This window comes from Carya illinoinensis, chromosome 8, assembly GCF_018687715.1.
Source record: "Carya illinoinensis cultivar Pawnee chromosome 8, C.illinoinensisPawnee_v1, whole genome shotgun sequence".
NCBI classification, from domain to species: domain Eukaryota; kingdom Viridiplantae; phylum Streptophyta; class Magnoliopsida; order Fagales; family Juglandaceae; genus Carya; species Carya illinoinensis.
Genome location: NC_056759.1, coordinates 31708552 through 31731980, shown reverse-complemented (window position 1 = coordinate 31731980; position 23429 = coordinate 31708552). Strand labels below are relative to the sequence as shown.

At 37.5% G+C, this 23429-nt stretch overlaps 1 protein-coding gene across 1 annotated transcript; it reads left to right on the top strand.

The window, feature by feature from the left end:
- The first annotated feature begins 11983 nt into the window (after positions 1 to 11983).
- Positions 11984 to 12967, top strand: LOC122274621 (serine/threonine-protein kinase ZRK1-like). Its single transcript, XM_043083645.1, has one exon. The coding sequence runs from the start codon at positions 11984 to 11986 to the stop codon at positions 12965 to 12967; it is 984 nt and encodes a 327-aa protein (XP_042939579.1).
- The last annotated feature ends 10462 nt before the right edge of the window (positions 12968 to 23429 follow it).

Sequence of the window (23429 nt, the reverse complement as noted above, 5' to 3'; positions counted from 1 at the left end):
TGGTTTGCCCAATCTATATTTTTTAAATGTTGTTATTGTCTAGAAATTGTATATCTAGTCTTTCTTTTTGGACTTGAATATCTGAAATTGGTTTGATAATGCTCTATAATTATAGGTCGTGATCATAGGGTTGGCCAAACTCCGGGCTTGGGCTAGCAATGGACTATTAGCACGGATCAATGGGGCTGGGATTGGTTTTAACTATATCTGGCCTTAGCCTGTTTTATATATTGGTACTACTTTATAGTCTAAAATCCCAAACATATTTCACTTTCAAAAGCATATTTGAACTCCAAAAACCTTCAACTCAAAGATTATTTTTATACATTTATACAATGGGACGCGGAGATTGTTGATGTATATGAGTAATGATATATGTGCAATGCAGTTATGTTTTAAAATGAGAGTACTTTTACAAAATAATCTTATTTTTATAAGTTATTTTACAAAAATACTCCTTATTTAAAACATAGTTTATGTATAAAGCATGGCAAAGAACCGATTGTCCGTCATTTTCTGAGGTTGATTTCTAACGGTAAACAGATAGAAAGATTAAAATGAGCGTATTTTTAAAACCAATGATTTTTTAATGTGCAAAAGTTGAGAAGAAGTGTTGTGAAATTGTAAGTATACTCGCAAGTGCACAAACTATATCGAAGTATAATTTTAGCAAGAATGAGGTCAAACCCACAAGAACTTGTAAAAATGCAGGCAACCAATCGAATATAAACCAAATAATTCTAATATAGTTCTAAAAGATGAGTTGTAAAATAATATAAGAAATTTATCAGAACTAAACAATGGATTAATCAAAGTAAGAAATAATTAATTTAACAAACCAATCATAATAAAAGAATTAAAATAAATTCTAAAGATGCAAGTTAATCTAAACAACGAATAAATTATTAATAGAGAATGAGCTAAGGTTTTGGAATTATCCGCCTCGTTAATTCATAATAATATATTTATGATAATTCATTTTTTCCGAACATCTACATGATAATCTAAAAGTCAATATTGTTATTATTGAAAATATCATCATTGAGACCTTTACGTTTTTTAGAAAATATCTTAAATATGTTCTTTGCTCAAAGATATAAAATCAAATCATTACATATATCTGTCAAAACAAATCATAAGACATATAAAATTTTATTTTAAAAAAATTATAAATCAAGTTCTCAACTGATTAAAATTATTGTAGAAAAGAAAAAAACATGAATAAATTCATATCAAGAATTTTCTCTCAAGTGATATAAAGCAAGAACAATAAATTGTTGAACACATAAATATATAGGAAAAAATCAATTTCATAAATATATTACTAATCTTCAATGTGGTTTCAACCTTGAAAATTTAGCTAGATATATTCATAAAAACCTTGGACTCAATTCCATTTCCTTTTCCAATGCCTTTTCTCTTTTCATTTATGAGTTCCTCTTTGGGCTGGTCCATCCTATAGATGGAGTTTAACGGATACCAATAGGAAACTGCCACTTCACCATTTCACAAAAATAAAGTCTACACCTACTCACACCATAGTAAGGGCATCTTGGGTAGATTTATGTAATCACACATATAGGAAACACCCACCCCTCCCTTCATTGGAAATCCCTTCGACAAAGCACTACTCCTCCCTCACTCCAACGGAAAATGAAAATGTTCCGCCGCACACTATACGCCAAAACTATCAATATCCAACAAAGTTCTCAAGACACACATTCCTAAAACCTACTCATCCACAAACACACAAAAAAAGAAAACAGACAAGAAGAAAGTAACTCACATTCAGTAACATTTTAATCCCATAAGAGACCAATTAAGCAAGTAGAGAAAACTCACATAACAGTCAGAAAATTCTTCAACCAACATATTCTTTCGAATTAATCAAAATGTATGCCAAAGTAGCCAATTGAACAGAAATACAATTGAAACTAGACTTGCCCAGAACAAAAATAAAAGGAAAATCATTGTAGTCGAACTTGACTAAAACATAGAAAAATGATTTCTTTAATGCATACAAACATTTTCAAACTGAAAATAGAATCTGTCCTCAATGCTCTTGTAGCTTCTTGAAACCAAAACACATAGTCAGTGAATATGATTTCCTTAAAGCAAACAAAGTTCTATAAACTGAAAAAATAAACCCTATCCTCTGTGCTTTTGGAGCTTCTTGAAATCAAAATGGGTAGTAGTTGGGGGTTGGATATAATTTCAGGGGGGGATATTGGGATTATTTTAGTTATGGTGATTATTTTTGTACTGACTAGAAGGGTCGGTAGGCAGTGATCAAACAAGAGAGAGAGAGAGAGGAGCTCGAGGGGGATTTCGGTGGCCCGGCGAATCCTCTCTCTCTCTCTTTCTCCCCCTCCCAAAACCCTTCGAGATTCATCAGGCCACAAGTTTTGATTTTAAGGAAAATGGACTTCAATATATGCATCTCCGTTGCTGCTACGATTTTCGTGACCCTCGGAATCCAGCACCGTCGCATGACATCGCCGCAAGTGGCCTTTCGCGATGCCAGTAAGTCTTTCCCTCGATCTCTTTGAATCTCTGATCTCACTTCGCCGATGACAAACCGGCGGTGAGGCACCAACAAAGTTTCGGTTATCCTACATCGCCGTAGATCCAATTCCATCAGAGAGAGTGAGGATAAGAGGGAGTTAGTGGAAGTCCACAATTGTGTGTGGTGAACAAGAACAGAGAAGGAGCGAGAAAATGAGAGAGAGAGAGAGAGAGAGAGAGAGAGAGAGAGAGACGATTTCGTTGACAGAAAGTGGGTTCCTTTATAACGCACTACATGTTTGGCCGTTTGTGGGCTCTACGTGGCACTCTCCTATTGGAGTCTGTTATTTAAGACTTATTGGGTAGCGCTGTATGAAGTTATTCTCTTTATTTATTTCTTTCTTTCTTTCTCTTACTTTAGCTTTTCCGTGTATGAGCATCCTTTTCCCGTGTATATCGGCCCCACTTCCTTGCGTCAGCGTGCTTATTCTCTTCTCTCTCTTTTTCTTTTTCTTTTTTTTTTCATTTTTTCCTGTTCATGTTTAAAACTATTTTTTTTCTACTCTTGTAAATAAATAAATATTTTAAAACCAAGAAAAATATAAAAATTAATACTACATAATTATGATAATGCTTTATTGTAACACTGATATGGATGAGAGCTTGTACACTCGCTTAGAGCATTCTCATTGAATTGGTCAAATGCAAATTCAAATTTTAGCTAATATCACATCAGTTTGCATTTGCCTATTCTATTCAAATTCAATCCCTACGTTGGATTATCTACTTACTCTCTATATAATAATAAAATATTATTAATTTAATACTTTTTTATTTAATTTAATTTCAATCCATTTTGTAGTTCTACCAATTAAATATTAATAATAATTATATTCTAATTAAATTAATAATTAATATTAACTAATTAATTTATTTTTCTCACATTTTATATTTAATAATAATAAATCAAACCAAAATTCTTAATTACAAAAAAACCTACATATTTGGTGAGAGGAGTGAGAAATGAATATCATAATGTTTGGCTAGTTGCTATACACCCACATACTTGGTGAGTTAATGTAGTTAATATCTAAATTTATATAGACATGCCTAATTCAATGTAGGGTGTTTTAATTGTCTTGTCAGCTAAATTTGGTTAAAGTTGAATTTTAGCTAAGCCAATGAGAGTGCTCTTAGAGGGTGATATCTTAGTGTATATAAACAGACATAATATAAGGAAATCTATGCATTCAATGATATTCTACTAAAAAGGGATCTTAATGTATATAAATAGACATAATAACTAACTCTAACCTTCAGATCCCCACAAGGGTACTGACTTGGTGCACTAAGCATAACATAAAGCACTAAAAGTATCAAGAAATATAATATAATTCGTAATAGCCTAATAACTGGACTGAGACTAGGCCTATTTATTTATTCTTTCCATAACTAAGTACTCAGTCTTAAGCCCTTTCCTTTAATCTATGCAATCTATGCACTTTATGAGTTGGGCATGCCATGCAATCTAAAGATTTTTCAGAGGAAGGAATGGGCTAATGTAGGAGCTGTGTAAAGGTGGGAGAGGGGTGTGAAGTGGGAGTATTTGATTACGCGATCAACAACTACCCATAGGCAATTGAAGGTCTGGGAGGCGGGAAGGCCTTCAATGAAGTCCATGGTGATGTGGGTCCAAGGTTAAGAGGGGATCGGTAATGGTTGTAAGCCCCCAGGGAGGTAATTCTATGGTTTAAGACACTGGCAGATGTCACAGTTTTCACATAGTCACAAACTTCAGACCTTAGCCCAGGCCTATAGAATTCTCTTTGAGCCCTATGTAAAGTTTTACCCAGCCCCGAGTGACCACTAGTGGGGATGCCATGCAAAAGGTGAAGCCATTTTGATTTAAGGTTTGGGTTGTTTGGAATATAAAACTTTTGTTTGTACTATAAGCATCCCTCCTTACTAAGAGTATTGGGTTGGCATTCCCATTATTCACCTTTTGTAAGAGTTGCTACATTTCAGATTCTTCTTTGTAGTATTGTTGGATTTCTTCCTATAAATCCCAAGGCATTTCGATTATTCAACTTTTGTAAGCGTTGTTGCACTTTAGAGTTTTCTTTGTGGTACTGGTGGACTTCGTCCAACAATTCCCAAGTAAGGACAGAGATAACTGAGAGTGTTATGGTCTCCTCATCTTCATATTTCTTTGAGAAAGCATCTACTGCCCTCTCTTTTATTCCACCAAAAAGTCATAGCCTAGAAGCTTGCTTACCCATTTTTGCTGCATTGTGGTCCCAATGTTTTGGTCTAATAAAAAGGTTTTTATTAGCTATGAAGAGCTTGCCTAGCAAGTAAGGTCTCAATCTTTGTACTACTGAAACCAATGCAAAGAATTCCTTCTCATAAGTAGACATACCCCAAGGCCTTACCCTTCAAGGCCTAGCTACAGAAGGCAATAACATGCCTTCTTTACATGAGGATAGCACCCACAGCCCTCCTAATTACATTACATTCAATTTCGAAAGGAAGGGAGAAGTTAGGTAGTGCTAGGAGTGGTGGTTTGTTTAATGCCTTCTTAAGGTCATAAAATGTATGTTCTCTTGCAACAATCCATTTGAACCTGTCCTTTCTTAGTCACTTAGTTAGAGGAGCTATCACCCCTCATAACCCTTAATAAATCATTACTACTAGCCTGTTAACCCCAAAAATCCTCTTAGGGATTTAACTTAACTGAAGTAGGTAGGGGCTAATTGCACATGGCTTTGAGATAAGATGCCCTAGATAGGCTACCTCAGAACAACCAAATCTACATTTGAACCTCTTGGCAAATAATTGATGCTGCCTAAATGTGTCTAGAGCAATTTTCAGGTGTTGTCCATGTTCATCTTCACTCTTGTCCTAGATCAAAATGTCATTAAACAAACACAAGTTTGAATTTTCTTAAAAAAGGTTTAAAAATCTAATTTCTCAAAATTTGAAAAGGAGATGTAGCATTAGTCAAAGCCAAATGGCATGACTAAAAACTCATAGTGGCTCTCATGTGTTCAAAATGTTGTTTTTGGGATATCCTCTTATTTGACCCTCATCTAGTGGTAACTAGATCTGTGGTCCAATTTTAAAAATATAATAGACCCGCACATCTCATGCAAAAGCTCCTCCACCACAATTATGGGATATCTATCCTTAATGTACGAATGTATTTTCATCTCATGCTTGTAGGTAAGGGAGAAAGGGGTTTCTCCTGTCGGGATCTTCATTGTGGTCCGATAAGCCAAAAGTACTCCTGGGAGCTCCTTGGCCCCCTCCCTCTTCCTCTCCCCCAGCTTCTTCTTGAGGATGCCAAGTATAATCTTGTCGGCCGCCTCGACTTGCCCGTTAGACTGCGGATGACCTAGCGAGGAGTATCTTACCTCAATCCTCAACTCCTAGCACCAATCCCTAAAGTGATCACAATTGAACTACCACCCGTTATCTGATATGATCACCTGGGGAATCCCAAATCTACACAACAGCCTTTCACAAGAAGAGTGTGATGTTGTTTGTCGTTATGGTCGCCAAAGATTCAACTTCCACCCACTTGGTGAAGTAATCTACCACTAGTACATCAAATTACACCCTACCTTTCTCCGGGGGAAAAAGCCCAATCAAATTGATTCTCTATTACATAAAAGGCTAGGGTGATGTGATAGACGTAAGTTCTTCAAGCGGACAGTGAGGTATTGGGGCAAACTCTTGGCACTTTTGGCATTTTTGGACAAACTCTTCAGCATCTTTGAGGGCACGGGGCCAGTAGTATCCTGCCCTCATCACTTTTGCCGACAATGATCTTTCACTAGTATAGTTTCCATAGACCCCTTCATGCACCTCTGCTAATACATACTACGCTTCCTCCTACGACATGCATCTCAAGAGGGGCACCGAGTAACCCCGCCTGTATAGCACACCATTCACCAAAGTAAATTGAGCTTTGTTTCGAACCTTATGTGCTTCTCCTCAGTCTTCTGGTAACTCGCCAGTTTCCAAATACCCAGTATTTCAGCTTTTATCTCAAACGCTTTAGCTCCCACTGTGGGTGCCTCCACAATTCTAAATACAACTTCCTCGGGTAAGGAGTACTCTTCTTGTCCTGATGCCGCTTTGGCTAGTCTATCAGCCTTCTGATTTTTTGCCCTCGATACTTGTAGAGCTTGAAAGTATCTTAAGTGAGCCCATCTTCTCTCGACTTCTTGTAGATACTTTCTTAGTTTTCCATTTTTGCTACGAATTCTCCCCTCACCAAATTAATCATAACTTGTGAATATGCCTTTACCTCTATCTCCTCAGCTCCAAGGGACATCACGATCGTCAGGCTAGCCAGCAGTACCTCATATACTTCCTTGTTGTTGGTAGTTTTAAAGGCCAATCGGATAGCGTAGTTGTATTCTCTTCCTTTATTTGACACTATATGTACCCTACTCCCCTTCTAGCCCGGCATGATGAGCCACTGACAAAAGCATGCTAGGGCTTCAAGGGTGGTTCATATTGTGGCTCCACTAGGAACCCAGTAAATTTTGACACGAAATCGGCCAACACCTCTCCCTTCATAGTGCTTCGAGGTACATAGTCAATATCAAATTCGCTTAGCACTACAGTCCAATTAATCAACCGTCCCAATGCTTCTGGTTGCTGGAGTATTTTCTTCACAAGGATCTCCATAAGAACATAGATGGGGTGAGCCGACAAGTATGGTCATAACCATCAGGTTGTCATGACTAACGTAAAGACTAGTTGTTCCATGCAGGGATACTTCACCTCGACTCCCAAAGGGCTCGACTAGTGTAATATATAGATCTTTGCTGGCCTCCTTCCTCGCTGACTAGAACCGAAGACACTGCATATGGTGACATCGATAAATATAAGCTCAAAACTTGTCCCAGTTTGGCTTGATTTGGAGGGGGAGGGTTGGCGAGGTAAGATTTTTGGGCTTTAAATGCCTTGTCGAACTCTTAAAATCCTGAGTCTTCCATAATTCTTTAAAGAATGGAAGGCATTTGTCCATTGACCTAGATATGAATCTGTTGAGTATAGCAATTCTGCCAGCCAACTTTTGCATTTCGTTAATGCTTCGCAGTGGCACCATTACCTGTATGGCTTCTACCTTCTCGAGATTCACCTCGATCCCTCTTTTAGATACTAGGAAACTGAGGAATTTGCTTGAGCTAACACCAAAGGTGCCCTTATTTGCATCAAGCTTCATCTTATACCGTTGCAACACCTTGAAGGCCTCCTAGAGGTCAACCAGGTGCTGTGAGAAAGATTTACTTTTGACAAGTAAATCATCCACGTACACCTCTATGTTCCGACCAATTTGTTCCTCAAACATTCGGTTCACCATCCCTTGATAGGTCACCCCCGCATTCTTATCCTCGTTGCTTGGGTTCAGTCGGATCTGATTATACCCCGAATATGCATCTTGAATCTCAACATCTTGTGTCCTGCTGTGGAGTCCGCAATCACGTCTATGTGGGGCAGGAGAAAGTTGTCCATGGGACAGACTTTGTTCAGATTGGTGAAGTCCACACATATCCTCTACTTCTCGCTAGCCTTTTTTACTAACACCACATTCGATAGCCATTCTAGGTAATGCGCCTCACGGATGAACCCTATAGCCAGTAGCCGATCCACCTCCTCGGCTATGGTGGCACATTTCTCAACACTAAAACTCAACATTTGTGTCGGATAGCTCTTGCCTCAGGATTTACACATAAATTGTGTTGGATGATGTCGAGGTCAATTCTCATTGTTTCCTCATGACTCCACACAAATACATCTCGATAGTCCCTCAACAAGCTCCCCATAGCTTGTCATATCTCGGGCTTCAGTCCTCCTCTTATCTTGACCATAGCCCCTTGTCGATCATCAAACAAACTGATAAACTCAAGAAGCTCTCCTGGTTTTGCCCATAACGAGGTCTAGTATACCCGACATCACACTGGCAATGTAGGGTAGGCTGAAGGTGGCAAGCATCTGATCCACATAAGAGGATGTTCCCACCCTTCTGACCATTTGATCCACTTAGTCTGCTGCATCCTCTTCTAGTCTGCTTCTTCATCCTCTAGTACCATCTTGCGTGACTCTTCCTCTTGATTACGGCTTGGTTACGATGCTTTAGCTGAACGAAGGGGGCCTTCCAGCAAAGCTTCATTCCCTTTCTGGAGTGCCTCCACCTGCACCATCAATCTTTTTACCAATTCGTCCCTCTCTACTTGTGACGCGTCCATAGTTTACTGAAGAAAACCACCAAGCCTCGATTAGACTTTCATACTAGGTAGTTTGGATTTATGTTGCCCTCATCACAAGGAACTGTCCCATCGCACCTCGTGCTTTGTGCATGTGAAGCTACTAGGGGTATGATACCCTATTAACAATAATTACTGCAGCGCTAGGCTCTGACTCAAGTCTTAGCGCCCCCTTAGCCAAGTCCAATGAGTCTCTCTCTCCCTTCATGGGAAGAGCTGTGGTTATTCTTTTGGCAAAATTTTCCAAGGCTACTGCTTTACGACCATCATTTCAACTGCCTCTTAGTCTACTGCGGCGACGCCTACCTTTGCTTCTTCTATGTAGAATTCACGGTTACCTTTCCCACACACTTCTCAGCAACTGTTTTTTAGAGACTTGAGGAGTTGGCGCCACCTCGGCCTATCTCGGCTGTGCCCACCTTCCTTTCCCCAAGTGAATGGCAGTAATAGCTTCTTCCACAAGTTTCATGGCAGCTGACAAGTTGGCATATGTCCCACCTAGCCACCCTTGTCAGTGTCTCATTAGTCTTGGGCTCGGCTAGACAAGCCTCTCTCTTGGTAGGCCAAGCCTACCAAGGGCCACTACCTTTACTTTGTCGGACTGATGGGCCTCCTTCATACTGTGAGTTTTTGGGCCCTTAGACTGGGCCTTTTTCACCCTGTCAAATTCTCATACCACACACTAACATATGATTTTTCATTTTTGTCATTCTATTTAAATATACATATTTACATATTAATATGTGTGTGCTTAAATACAAGGACAAAAATAACAAGTCACATGTTGATGTGTGGTGTTAGGGATGATGAGTAGAATTTTTCTATATATATAAATGAGATTTGCTACTTATCATCCCACATACCACACACCACCCTTAATTTTTTTTAATTTTTTTATTCCTCCTAAACTAATTGTGTTGTTCTACTAATCATCCATATACAACATATTTGGTAAGAGAAAAAAAATTAAAAATAAAAAAGTCAAGTGTGGTGTGTGTTGTGGGGATGATGAGTAGAATTTATCATATACATATGAATAATGCTAATTCTCCCCATAAGGGGTCCCGATATGGGTCTGACAATTTTTTTTACTTAGTGATTAAGAAAGTGTTTTTTTAATGATGTTGTGAATTCTTTTTTAAAATGTTTAAAGTTATAAAAGAATTTATATGAAAAAAAAAAAAGGCATTTAGCCTTCTAGGGACAATTTGTTGGGCTACCCTCTATGGGTGTAGCACGACTCTCTCTCTCTCTCTCTCTCTCTCTCTCTCTCTCTATATATATATATATATAACTCTCTCTCTCTATATATATATATAAGAATGCTACACAGCCGCCTACACCACACTAGTTTTAATTCTTTTCATTCCTACTAAATTAATTGAGTTATTCTACTCATCCTCCTTATACCACATACTTGCTAAGGGAAAAAAATAAAAACATAAAAAATCAATGTATGTGTAGGGTATTGTCATATATATATATATATATATACCTTTATTTAAAATTTGACCATCCAATTCACAATATAATTAGAGAAGAGTTTTATTCATTTATGCTTTGTGTAAGTATTTGAGAAAAAGATTTGTTATTGGTAGAAGATGAGGATTTTAAGCAAAGTTTACTGTATCGGAACAATAACCGACATGGAGAAGATATGCATTTCCTATCGGGTCAAATACCAGCCGATTTTTATTGTTTCACCTGTTATATGAATTTCGGCCATAATGTAAAATTCAGTTGCATGAATAAATGGAAATTTGATAAAGGGCCTACTATGCCGCCGATCTCATGCCGCCCATTTTTTTTTTTTCATATTTTTTTAATCACTTTCACAATCATTAAGTAAAAAAAAATATATCAATATATTTAAAATCGCTTTTTTAATCACTAAATAAAAAATAAAAAAAAAAAGGAAAAAAGAAAAGGTCAACGGTCAAGTGGAGCTATATGCTGCATCCTAGTGTTTTTTTTTTTTTTTAATAGATAAACTTGCTCGGAAGGGTTTTTCCATGAAATTAAATTCAAATGACTTTTTTTATTTTTAGGTTAGATTTGAGTGTTGAGAAGTGTTGAAGTATATTGTGAATGGTAATAAAATAAATAAATAAAACATAATAATAAAATATTAAATAATAAAAATAAATAAATGAAATAATAATAATAAAATATTAAATAATAATAGAATATATTAAAAAGTGTCTAAGTAATTTAAGTTTCGAAATCTCAACCTGACACTCCACAAAACTTTTTTCTTAAAGACTAAAAAGTTGACAATGACAACCAATGACAACCACTGGGACAGGTAGTCTTCCTTCTCTCTCCTACTTTATATTTTTAATAAAAAAGTTATTGCTGTCCGAAGTTGGGTCGCGATTGGGTCTGATAATTTTTTATTTATTTAATGATTAGGTAAGTATCCTTTGAATAATATAATAATTTTAAAAAAATATATATTTGAAATTATTAAAAAAATAATAAAAATAAATAAATAAATAATAAATTATTTGTTTTCTCTCACAACCGAGCTCATGCACAGCTCTTTTCAACGAAGAGAAATGCTTGAGATCCCAAATAATGGCTTCTAAGCATTTTTCTCAATTATTTTATTTTTATTTATTTATCTTTTTTTTACTTAATGATTAAGTAAGTATTTTTTATTGATATTATAAATTTTATTTTTATTTTAAAATATTTTAAAAATATATGAAAAAAAAAATTACGCGCTTATTGGACCCAAATTTGGTCCCGGTAGCCGTAGAGCTAGCCAATAAGAAAAGGACTTTTTGCGTATAACATATGAGTTTTGCTATATATAAGCACGGTCGCGTATTAATCTGTATACCAATACTGATTCATTCATACTTAAAATTTAAATTAATATTATTTTTAATAAAATCTAATTTTTAACCAATCATATCATATTAGTACACAGATTAGTGCACAATTATACTTGCAACTATATTTTTCCATAACATATTGCCAACCAAATGCCCGTTGACCTGTAGAATTAGCAATCAAGATTCCCAACTGGCAATGATGAAGAAGTTTCCACGAAATTTCCCTCTACTTTCGACGAAACTAATCTCCCTCTACCTTGATGAATATGGCATGGGAAAGGGATTTAAGGTTAAGACCATATCTCAAACCCTGCAGAATCCAGAGAGAGAGAGAGAGAGATCATTTCTTAAGAGAGAATGCTCGGAAAAGTAGAGAGACAGAAGCTATTTGTGGAGAATGGAAGCATATTACTGGAGAAGTTAATTGCCTATGGTAGTAGCAGGTCTATTCCCATCCGTAGCTTCTCCATTAAAGAGCTCCTGAAGGCCACGAACAACTTCGATCCTCACCTTCTTTTAAAACAAGATGCGTTTTATCAATGGTACAATGGGTCTCTCGAAGACAGGTTCATTTCCGTTAAGAAATTCACAGAGCTAGAATTCGCAGTACGGGACCTTCCCCTCACTGATATGGCTATCTGTGCAAAGATGTGCGCTCACAAGAATGTTCTTAAGCTCATAGGGTGCTGTCTCGAGACTCCATCTCCCGTTTTAGTCTACGAATCTGCTGAAAATGGAACCCTTTCCGATCGAATTTATGTCTCTAATCCACAACATCGACCTATGCCATGGACGAGCAGGCTCAAGGTTGCAAGGGAGATTGCTCATGCTATTGCATATCTCCACACAGCCTTCTCCAGACCCATTATTCACAGGAATATAAAACCAGGAAACATCTTCTTTGACCAACGTGACATTCCCAAACTATCTGATTTTTCAATGTCTATTGAAATCCCAGAGGGTGAAATTGAGGTGAAAGATGTTGTTATGGGGACTCGTGGTTTCGCATGCCCCAGGTACATTGATACGGGCATTGTGACGGAAAAAAGCGATGTCTATGGCTTTGGATCTCTTCTGTTAGAGGTTGTAACTGGAAAAAAACTGCGGGATCTATACGAAATAGCTCCTGGTTTAACAATCTCCGAAGATGACAGAACAAACATTGTAAAGAAGCTGGTTGAATTTGCAAGCCAGGCAGGGGAAGTAGAAGCTGGTCTGGAGCAGCAATTGCAAGCCTCACTGGAGCTTGCCCTGATATGCGGAGATGAGAATCCAGAGTTTAGGTCAACCATGATTGATGTTACAAAAGAACTACGACGGATTGAGAGGTGCATTCCATAATTATTTTATCATTTCGGTATATTCCGAATTTCTTTGGTGCCATCAAGCACTACTATAAGACAATAAGATGACACTTTCTGAGTCTTTCTCCTTAGTTTGCCCAATCTATATTTTTTAAATGTTGTTAGTGTCTAGAAATTGTATATATAGTCTTTCTTTTGGGACTAGAATATCTGAAATTGGTTTGATAATGCTCTATAATTATAGGTCGTGATCGTAGGGTTGGCCAAACTCCGGGCTTGGGCTAGCAATGGACTATTAGCACGGATCAATGGGGCTGGGATTGGTTTTAACTATATCTGGCCTTAGCCTGTTTTATATATTGGTACTACTTTATACAGATCCGTCTAAAATCCCAAACATATTTCACTTTAAAAAGCATATTTGAACTCCAAAAACCTTCAACTCAAAGATTATTTTTATACATTTATACAATGGGACGCGGAGATTGTTGATGTATATGAGTAATGATATATGTACAATGCAGTTATGTTTTAAAATGAGAGTACTTTTACAAAATAATCTTATTTTTATAAGTTATTTTACGAAAATACTCCTTATTTAAAACATAGTTTAGGTATAAAGCATGGCAAAGAACCGATTGTCCGTCATTTTCTGAGGTTGATTTCTAACGGTAAACAGATAGAAAGATTAAAATGAGCGTATTTTTAAAACCAAGGATTTTTTAATGTGCAAAAGTTGAGAAGAAGTGTTGTGAAATTGTAAGTATACTCGCAAGTGCACAAACTGTATCGAAGTATAATTTTAGCAAGAATGAGGTCAAACCCACAAGAACTTGTAAAAATGCAGGCAACCAATCGAATATAAACCAAATAATTCTAATATAGTTCTAAAAGATGAGTTGTAAAATAAGATAAGAAATTTATTAGAACTAAACAATGGATTAATCAAAGTAAGAAATAATTAATTTAACAAACCAATCATAATAAAAGAATTAAAATAAATTCTAAAGATGCAAGCTAATCTAAACAATGAATAAATTATTAATAGAGAATGAGCTAAGGTTTTGGAAATATCCGCCTCGATAATTCATAGTAATATATTTATGATAATTCATTTTTTCTGAACATCTACATGATAATCTAAAAGTCAATATTGTTATCATTGAAAATATCATCATTGAGACCTTTACGTTTTTTAGAAAATATCTTAAATATGTTCTTTGCTCAAAGATATAAAATCAAATCATTACATATATCTGTCAAAACAAATCATAAGACATATAAAATTTTATTTTAAAAAAATTATAAATCAAGTTCTCAACTGATTAAGATTATTGTAGATAAGAAAAAAACATGAATAAATTCATATCAAGAATTTTCTCTCAAGTGATATAAAGCAAGAACAATAAATTGTTGAACACATAAATATATAGGAAAAAATCAATTTCATAAATATATTACTAATCTTCAATGTGGTTTCAACCTTGAAAATTTAGCTAGATATATTCATAAAAACCTTGGACTCAATTCCATTTCCTCTTCCAATGCCTTTTCTCTTTTCATTTATGAGTTCCTCTTTGGGCTGGTCCATCCTATAGATAGAGTTTAACGGATACCAATAGGAAACTGCCACTTCACCATTTCACAAAAATAAAGTCTACACCTACTCACACCATAGTAAGGGCATCTTGGGTAGATTTATGTAATCACACATATAGGAAACACCCACCCCTCCCTTCATTGGAAATCCCTTCGGCAAAGCAGTACCCCTCCCTCACTCCAATGGAAAATGAAAATGTTCCGCCGCACACTGTACGCCAAAACTATCAATATCCAACAAAGTTCTCAAGACACACATTCCTAAAACCTACTCATCCACAAACACACAAAAAAAGAAAATAGAGAAGAAGAAAGTAACTCACATTCAGTAACATTTTAATCCCATAAGAGACGAATTAAGCAGGTAGAGAAAACTCACATGACAGTCAGAAAATTCTTCAACCAACATATTCTTTCGAATTAATCAAAATGTATGCCAAAGTAGCCGATTGAACAGAAATAAAATTGAAACTAGACTTGCCCATAACAAAAATAAAAGGAAAATCATTGTAGTCGAACTTGACTAAAACATAGAAAAGTGATTTCTTTAATGCATACAAACATTTTCAAACTGAAAATAGAATCTGTCCTCAATGCTCTTGCAGCTTGAAACCAAAACACATAGTTAGTGAATATGATTTCTTTAAAGCAAACAAAGTTCTATAAACTGAAAAAATAAACCCTATGCTCTGTGCTTTTGGAGCTTCTTGAAATCAAAATAGGTAGTAGTTGGGGGCTAGATATAATTTCAGGGGGGATATTAGGATTATTTTAGTTATGGTGATTATTTTTGTACTGACTGAAATGGTTGGTAGGTAGTGATCAAACAAGAGAGAGAGAGAGGAGCTCGAGGGGGATTTCGGTGGCCTGTCGAATCCTCTCTCTCTCTCTCTCTCTCTCTCTCTCTCTCTCTCTCTCTCTCTCGAAACCCTTCGATATTCATCAGGCCACAAGTTTTGATTTTAAGGAAAATGGACTTCAATATATGCATCTCCGTTGTTGCTGCGATTTTTGTGAGCCTCGGAATCCATCATCGTCGCATAACATCGCCGCAAGTGGCCTTTCTCGATGCCAGTAAGTCTTTCCCTCGATCTCTCTGACTCTATGATCTCATTTCGCCGATGACAAACCGGCGGTGAGGCACCAACAAAGAATCGGTTATCCTCCATCGCCGTAGATCCAATTCCATCAGAGAGAGTCAGGATGAGAGGGAGTTAGTGGAAGTCCACAATTGTGTGTGGTGAACAAGAACAGAGAAGGAACGAGAAAATGAGAGAGAGAGAGAGAGAGAGAGAGAGAGAGAGAGAGAGAGAGATGGTTTCGTTGACAGAAAGTGGGTTCCTTTATCACGCACTACATGTTTGGCCGTTTGTGGGCTCTATGTGGCACTCTCCTATTGGAGTCTGTTATTTAAGACTTATTGGATAGCGCTGTGTGAAGTTATTCTCTTTATTTATTTATTTCTTTCTTTCTCTTACTTTAGCTTTTCCGTGTGTGAGCATCCTTTTCCCGTGTATATCGGCCCCACTTCCTTGCATTAGCGTGCTTCTTCTCTTCTCTCTCTCTTTTTTTTTTTGTTTTTTCATTTTTTCTTGTTCATGTTTAAAACTATTTTTTTTCTACTCTTGTAAATAAATAAATATTTTAAAACCAATAAAAATATAAAAATTAATACTACATAATTATGATAATGCTTTATTGTAACACTGATATGGATGAGAGCTTGTACACTCGCTTAGAGCATTCTCATTGAATTGGTCAAATGCAAATTCAAATTTTAGCTAATATCACATCAGTTTGCATTTGCCTATTCTATTCAAATTCAATCCCTACATTGGATTATCTATTTACTCTCTGTATAATAATAAAATATTATTAATTTAATACTTTTTTATTTAATTTATTTTGAATCCATTTTGTAGTTCTACCAATTAAATATTAATAATAATTATATTCTAATTAAATTAATAATTAATATTAACTAATTAATTTATTTTTCTCACATTTTATATTTAATAATAATAAATCAAACCAAATTTCTTAATTACAAAAAAACCTACATATTTGGTGAGAGGAGTGAGAAATGAATATCATAATGTTTGGCTAGTTGCTATACACCCACATACTTGGTGAGTTAATGTAGTTAATATCTAAATTTATATAGACATGCCTAATTCAATGTAGGGTGTTTTAATTGTCTTGTCAGCTAAATTTGGTTAAAGTTGAATTTTAGCTAAGCCAATGAGAGTGCTCTTAGAGGGTGATATCTTAGTGTATATAAACAGACATAATATAAGGAAATCTATGCATTCAATGATATTCTACTAAAAAGGGATCTTAATGTATATAAATAGACATAATAACTAACTCTAACCTTCAGATCCCCTTAAGGGTACTGACTTGGAGCACTAGGCATAACATAAAGCACTAAAAGTATCAAGAAATATAATATAATTCGTAATAGCCTAATAACTGGACTGAGACTAGGCCTATTTATTTATTCTTTCCATAACTAAGTACTCAGTCTTAAGCCCTTTCCTTTAATCTATGCAATCTATGCACTTTATGAGTTGGGCATGCCATGCAATCTAAAGATTTTTCAGAGGAAGGAATGGGCTAATGTAGGAGCTGTGTAAAGGTGGGAGAGGGGTGTGAAGTGGGAGTATTTGATTACGCGATCAACAACTACCCATAGGCAATTGAAGGTCTGGGAGGCGGGAAGGCCTTCAATGAAGTCCATGGTGATGTGGGTCCAAGGTTTAGAGGGGATCGGTAATGGTTGTAGGCCCCCAGGGAGGTAATTCTATGGTTTAAGACACTGGCAGATGTCACAATTTTTCACATAGTCACAAACTTCAGACCTTAGCCCAGGCCTATAGAATTCTCTTTGAGCCCTATGTAAAGTTTTACCCAGCCCCGAGTGACCACTAGTGGGGATGCCATGCAAAAGGTGAAGCCATTTTGATTTAAGGTTTGGGTTGTTTGGAATATAAAAGCTTTGTTTGTACTATAAGCATCCCTCCTTACTAAGAGTATTGCGTTGGCATTCCCATTATTCACCTTTTGTAAGAGTTGCTACATTTCAGAGTCTTCTTTTTAGTATTGTTGGATTTCTTCCTATAAATCCCAAGGTATTTCGATTATTCAACTTTTGTAAGCGTTGTTGCACTTTAGAGTCTTCTTTGTGGTACTGGTGGACTTCGTCCAACAATTCCCAAGTAAGGACAGAGATAACTGAGAGTGTTATGGTCTCCTCATCTTCATATTTCCTTGAGAAAGCATCTACTGCCCTCTTATTTATTCCAACAAAAAGTCATAGCCTAGAAGCTTGCTTATTCATTTTTGCTGCATTGTGGTCCCAATGTTTTGGTCTAATAAAAATTTTAGGTTTTTATTAACTATGAAGGGCTTGCCTAGCAAGTAAGGTCTCAATCTTTGTACTCCTGAAACCAATGCAAAGAATTCCTTCTCGTAAGTAGACATACCCCAAGGCCTTACCCTTCAAGGCCAGGCTATAGAAGGCAATAAGATGCCTTCTTTACATGAGGACAGCACCCACAACCCTCCTAATTGCATCATATTCGATTTCGAAAGGAAGGGAGAAGTTAGGTAGTGCTAGGACTGGTGGTTTGTTTACTGCCTCCTTAAGGTCATAAAATGCATGTTCTCTTGCAACAATCCATTTGAACCTGTCCTTTCTTAGTCACTTAGTTAGAGGAGCTATCACCCCTCATACCCCTTAATAAATCATTAGTACTAGCTTGTTAACCCCAAAAATCCTCTCAAGAATTTAACTTAACTAAAGTAGGTAGGGGTTAATCGCACATGGCTTTGAGATAAGATGCCCTAGATAGGCTACCTCAGAACAACCAAATCTACATTTGAACCTTTTGGCAAATAATTGATGATGCCTAAATGTGTCTAGAGCAATTTTCAGGTGTTGTCCATGTTCATCTTCACTCTTGTCGTAGATCAAAATATCATTAAACAAACACAAGTTTGAATTTTCTTAAAAAAGGTTTAAAAATCTAATTTATCAAAATTTGAAAAGGAGGTGGAGCATTAGTCAAAGCCAAATGGCATGACTAAAAACTCGTAGTAGCTCTCATGTGTTCAAAATATTATTTTTGGGATATCCTCTTATTTGACCCTCATCTAGTGGTAACCAGATCTGTGATCCAGTTTTAAAAATATAATAGACCCGCACATCTCATGCAAAAGCTCCTTCACCACAATTATGGGATATTTATCCTTAATGTACGAATGTATTTTCATCTCATGATTGTAGCTGAGGGAGAAGGGGGTTTCTCCTGTCGAGATGTTCATTGTGGTCCGATAAGCCAAAAGTACTCCTGGGAGCTCCTTGGCCCCTCCCTCTTCCTCTCCCCCAGCTTCTTCTTGAGGATGCCGAGTATAATCTTGTCGGTCGCCTCGGCTTGCCCGTTAGACTGCGGATGGCCTGGCGAGGAGTATCTTACCTCAATCCTCAACTCCTAGCACCAATCCTTAAAGTGATCACAATCGAACTACCACCCGTTATTTGATATGATCACCTGGGGAATCCCAAATCTACACAACAGCCTTTCACAAGAAGAGTGTGATGTTGTTTGTCGTTATGGTCGCCAAGGGTTCAACTTCCACCCACTTGGTGAAGTAATCTACCACTAGTGCATCAAATTACACCCTACCTTTCTCTAGGGGAAAAAGCCCAATCAAATTGATTCCCTATTACATAAAAGGCTAGGGTGATGTGATAGACGTAAGTTCTTCAGGCGGACAGTGAGGTATTGGGGCAAACTCCTGGCACTTTTGGCATTTTTGGACAAACTCTTCAACATCTTTAAGGGCACGGGGCCAGTAGTATCCTGCCCTAATCACTTTTGCCGCCAATGATCTTTCACGAGCATGGTCTCTATAGACCCCTTCATGCACCTCTGCTAATACATACTACGCTTCCTCCTACGACATGCATCTCAAGAGGGGCACTGAGTAACCCCGCCTGTATAGCACACCATTCACCAAAGTAAATCGAGCTTTGTTTTGAACCTTTTGTGCTTCTCCTTAGTCTTTTGGTAACTCGCCAGTTTCCAAATACCCGGTACTTCAGCTTTTATCTCAAACGCTTTAGCTCCCACTGTGGGTGCCTCCACAATTCTAAATACAGCTTCCTTGGGTGAGGAGTACTCTTCTTGTCCTGATGATGCTCTAGCTAGTCTATTAGCCTTTTGATTTTCTGCCCTCGATACTTGTAGAGCTTGAAAGTATCTTAAGTGAGCCCATCTTCTCTCGACTTCTTGTAGATACTTTCTTAGTTTTCCATTTTTGCTACGAATTCTCCCCTCACCAAATTAATCACAACTTGTGAATATGCCTTTACCTCTATCTCCTCAGCTCCAAGGGACATCACGATCGTCAGGCTAGCCAACAGTACCTCATATACTGCCTCGTTGTTGGTAGTTTTAAAGGTCAATCGGTCAGCGTAGTTGTATTCTCTTCCTTTATTTGACACTATATGTACCCTACTCCCCTTCTAGCTCGGCATGATGAGCCATCGACAAGAGCATGCTAGGGCTTCAAGGGTGGTTCATATTGTGGCTCCACTAGGAACCCAGTAAATTCTGACACGAAATTTCCCAACACCTATCCCTTCATAGTGCTTCGAGGTACATAGTCAATATCAAATTCGCTTTGTACTACAACCCAATTAATCAACTGACCCAATGCTTCTGGTTGCTGGAGTATTTTCTTCATAAGGATCTCTATAAGAACATAGATGGGGTGAGCCGAGAAGTATGGTCATAACCATCAGGCTGTCATGACTAACGTAAAGACTAGTTGTTCCATGCAGGGATACCTCACCTCGACTCTCAAAGGGCTCGACTAGTGTAATATATCGATCTTTGCTGGCCTCCTTCCTCACTGACTAGAACCGAAGACACTGCATATGGTGATATCGACAAATATAAGCTCAAAACTTGTCCCAGTTTGGCTTGACTCGGCTGGGGAGGGTTGGCGAGGTAAGATTTTAGGGCTTTAAATGCCTTGTCGGACTCTTCATTCCAATCCTAAGTCTTCCATAATTCTTTAAAGAATGGAAGGCATTTGTCCATTGACCTAGATATGAATCTGTTGAGTACAGCAATTCTGCCAGCCAAGTTTTGCACGTCGTTAATGCTTCGTAGTGGCACCATTGCCCGTATGGCTTCTACCTTCTCGAGATTCACCTCGATCCCTCTTTCAGATACAAGGAAACCGAGGAATTTGCTTGAGCTAACACCAAAGGTGCCCTTATTTGCGTCAAGCTTCATCTTATACCATTGCAGCACCTTGAAGGCCTCCTAGAGGTCAACCAGGTGCTGTGAGAAAGATTTACTTTTGACAAGTAAATCGTCCACGTATACCTCTATGTTCCGACCAATTTGTTCCTCAAACATTCGGTTCACCATCCCTTGATAGGTCACCCCTGCATTCTTCTCCTCGTCGCTTGGGTTCAATTGGATCTGATTATACCCCGAATATGCATCTATGAAGCTCAACATCCTGTGTCCAGCTGTGGAGTCCACAATCATGTCTATGTGGGGCAGGAGAAAGTTGTCCATAGGACAGACTTTGTTCAGATTGGTGAAGTTCACACATATCCTCTACTTCTCGCTAGCCTTTTTTACTAACACCACATTTGATAGCCATTCTAGGTAATACGCCTCACGGATGAACCCTATAGCCGGTAGCCAATCCACCTCCTCGGCTATGGTGGCACATTTCTCAGCACTAAAACTCAACATTTCTGTTGGATAGCTCTTGCATCAAGATTTACACATAAATTGTGTTGGATGATGTCGAGGTCAATTCTCATTGTTTCCTCATGACTCCACACAAATACATCTCGATAGTCCCTCAACAAGCTCCCCATAGCTTGTCATATCTCGGGCTTCAGTCCTCCTCTTATCTTGACCATAGCCCCTTGTCGGTCATCAAACAAACTGATAAACTCAAGCGGCTCTCTTGGTTTTGCCCATAACGAGGTCTATTATACCCGACATCACACTGGCAATCTAGGGTAGGCTGAAGGTGGCAAGCATCTGATCCACATAAGAGGAAGTTCCTACCCTTCTGACCATCTCCCGATACTTATTCTACATCATTTTCTGGTCTGCTGCATCCTCTTCCAGTCTACTTCTTCATCCTCTAGTATCATCCTACGTGACTCTTCCTCCTGATTAAGGCTTGGTTCCGATTCTTTAGCTGAATGAAGAGGGCCTTCCAGCAAAGCTTCATTCTCTTTCTAGAGTGCCTCCACCTGCACCATCAATCCTTTTACCAACTCGTGCCTCTCTACTTGTGACGCATCCATGGTTTACTGAAGAAAACCACCAAACCTCGATTAGACTTTCATACTAGGTAGTTTGGATTTATGTTGCCCTCATCACAAGGAACTGTCTCATCGCACCTCGTGCTTTGTGCATGTGAAGCTACTAGGGGGTATGATACCCTATGAACAATAATTACTATAGCGCTAGGCTCTGACTCAAGTCTTAGCGCCCCCTTAGCCAAGTCCAATGAGTCTCTCTCTCCCTTCGTGAGAAGAGCTGTGGTTATTCTTTTGGCAAAATTTTCCAAGGCTACTACTTTACAACCATCATTTCAACTGCCTCTTAGTCTACTACGGAGGCGCCTACCTTTGCTTCTTCTATGTAGAATTCATGGTTACCTTTCCCACACACTTCTCAGCAACTATTTTTTAGAGACTTGAGGAGTTGGCACCACCTCGGCCTATCTCGGCTATGCCCACCTTCCTTTTCCCAAGTGAATGGCAGTAATAGCTTCTCCCACAAGTTTCATGGTAGCTGACAAGTTGGCATATGTCCCACCTGGCCACCCTTGTCAGTGTCTCATTAGTCTTAGGCTCGGCTAGACAAGCCTCTCTCTTGGTAGGCCAAGCCCACCAGGGGCCGCTACCTTTACTTTGTCGGACTGATGGGCCTCCTTTAGACTGTGGGTTTTTGGGCCCTTAGGCTGGGCCTTTTTCACCCTGTCAAATTCTTGTACCACATACCAACATATGATTTTTCTTTTTTGTCATTCTATTTAAATATACATATTTACATATCAATATGTGTGTGCTTAAATACAAGGATAAAAATAACAAGTCACATGTTGATGTGTGGTGTTAGGGATGATGAGTAGAATTTTTCTATATATATAAATGAGATTTGCTACTTATCATCCCACATACCACACACCACCCTTAAATTTTTTTAATTTTTTTATTCCTCCTAAACTAATTGTGTTGTTATACTAATCATCCATATACAACGCATTTGGTAAGAGAAAAAAAATTAAAAATTAAAAAAATCAAGTGTGGTGTGTGTTGTGGGGACGATGAGTAGAATTTATCATGTACATATAAATAATGCTAATTCTCCCCATGGGGGGTCCCGATATGGGTCTGGCAATTTTTTTTTTACTTAGTGATTAAGAAAGTGTTTTTTTAATGATGTTGTGAATTCTTTTTTAAAATGTTTAAAGTTATAAAAGAATTTATATGAAAATAAAATGCATTTAGCCTTCTAGGGACAATTTGTTGGGCTACCCTCGATGGATGTAGCATGACTCTCTCTCTCTCTCTCTCTCTCTCTCTCTCTCTCTCTCTCTCTCTCTCTCTATATATATATATATATACATATATATATAACTCTCTCTCTCTCTCTCTATATATATATATATATATATACATATATATATAACTCTCTCTCTCTCTCTCTCTCTCTCTCTCTCTCTATATATATATATATATAAGAATGCTACACCGCCGCCTACACCACACTAGTTTTAATTCTTTTTATTCATACGAAATTAATTGAGTTATTCTACTCATCCTCCTTATACCATATACTTGCTAA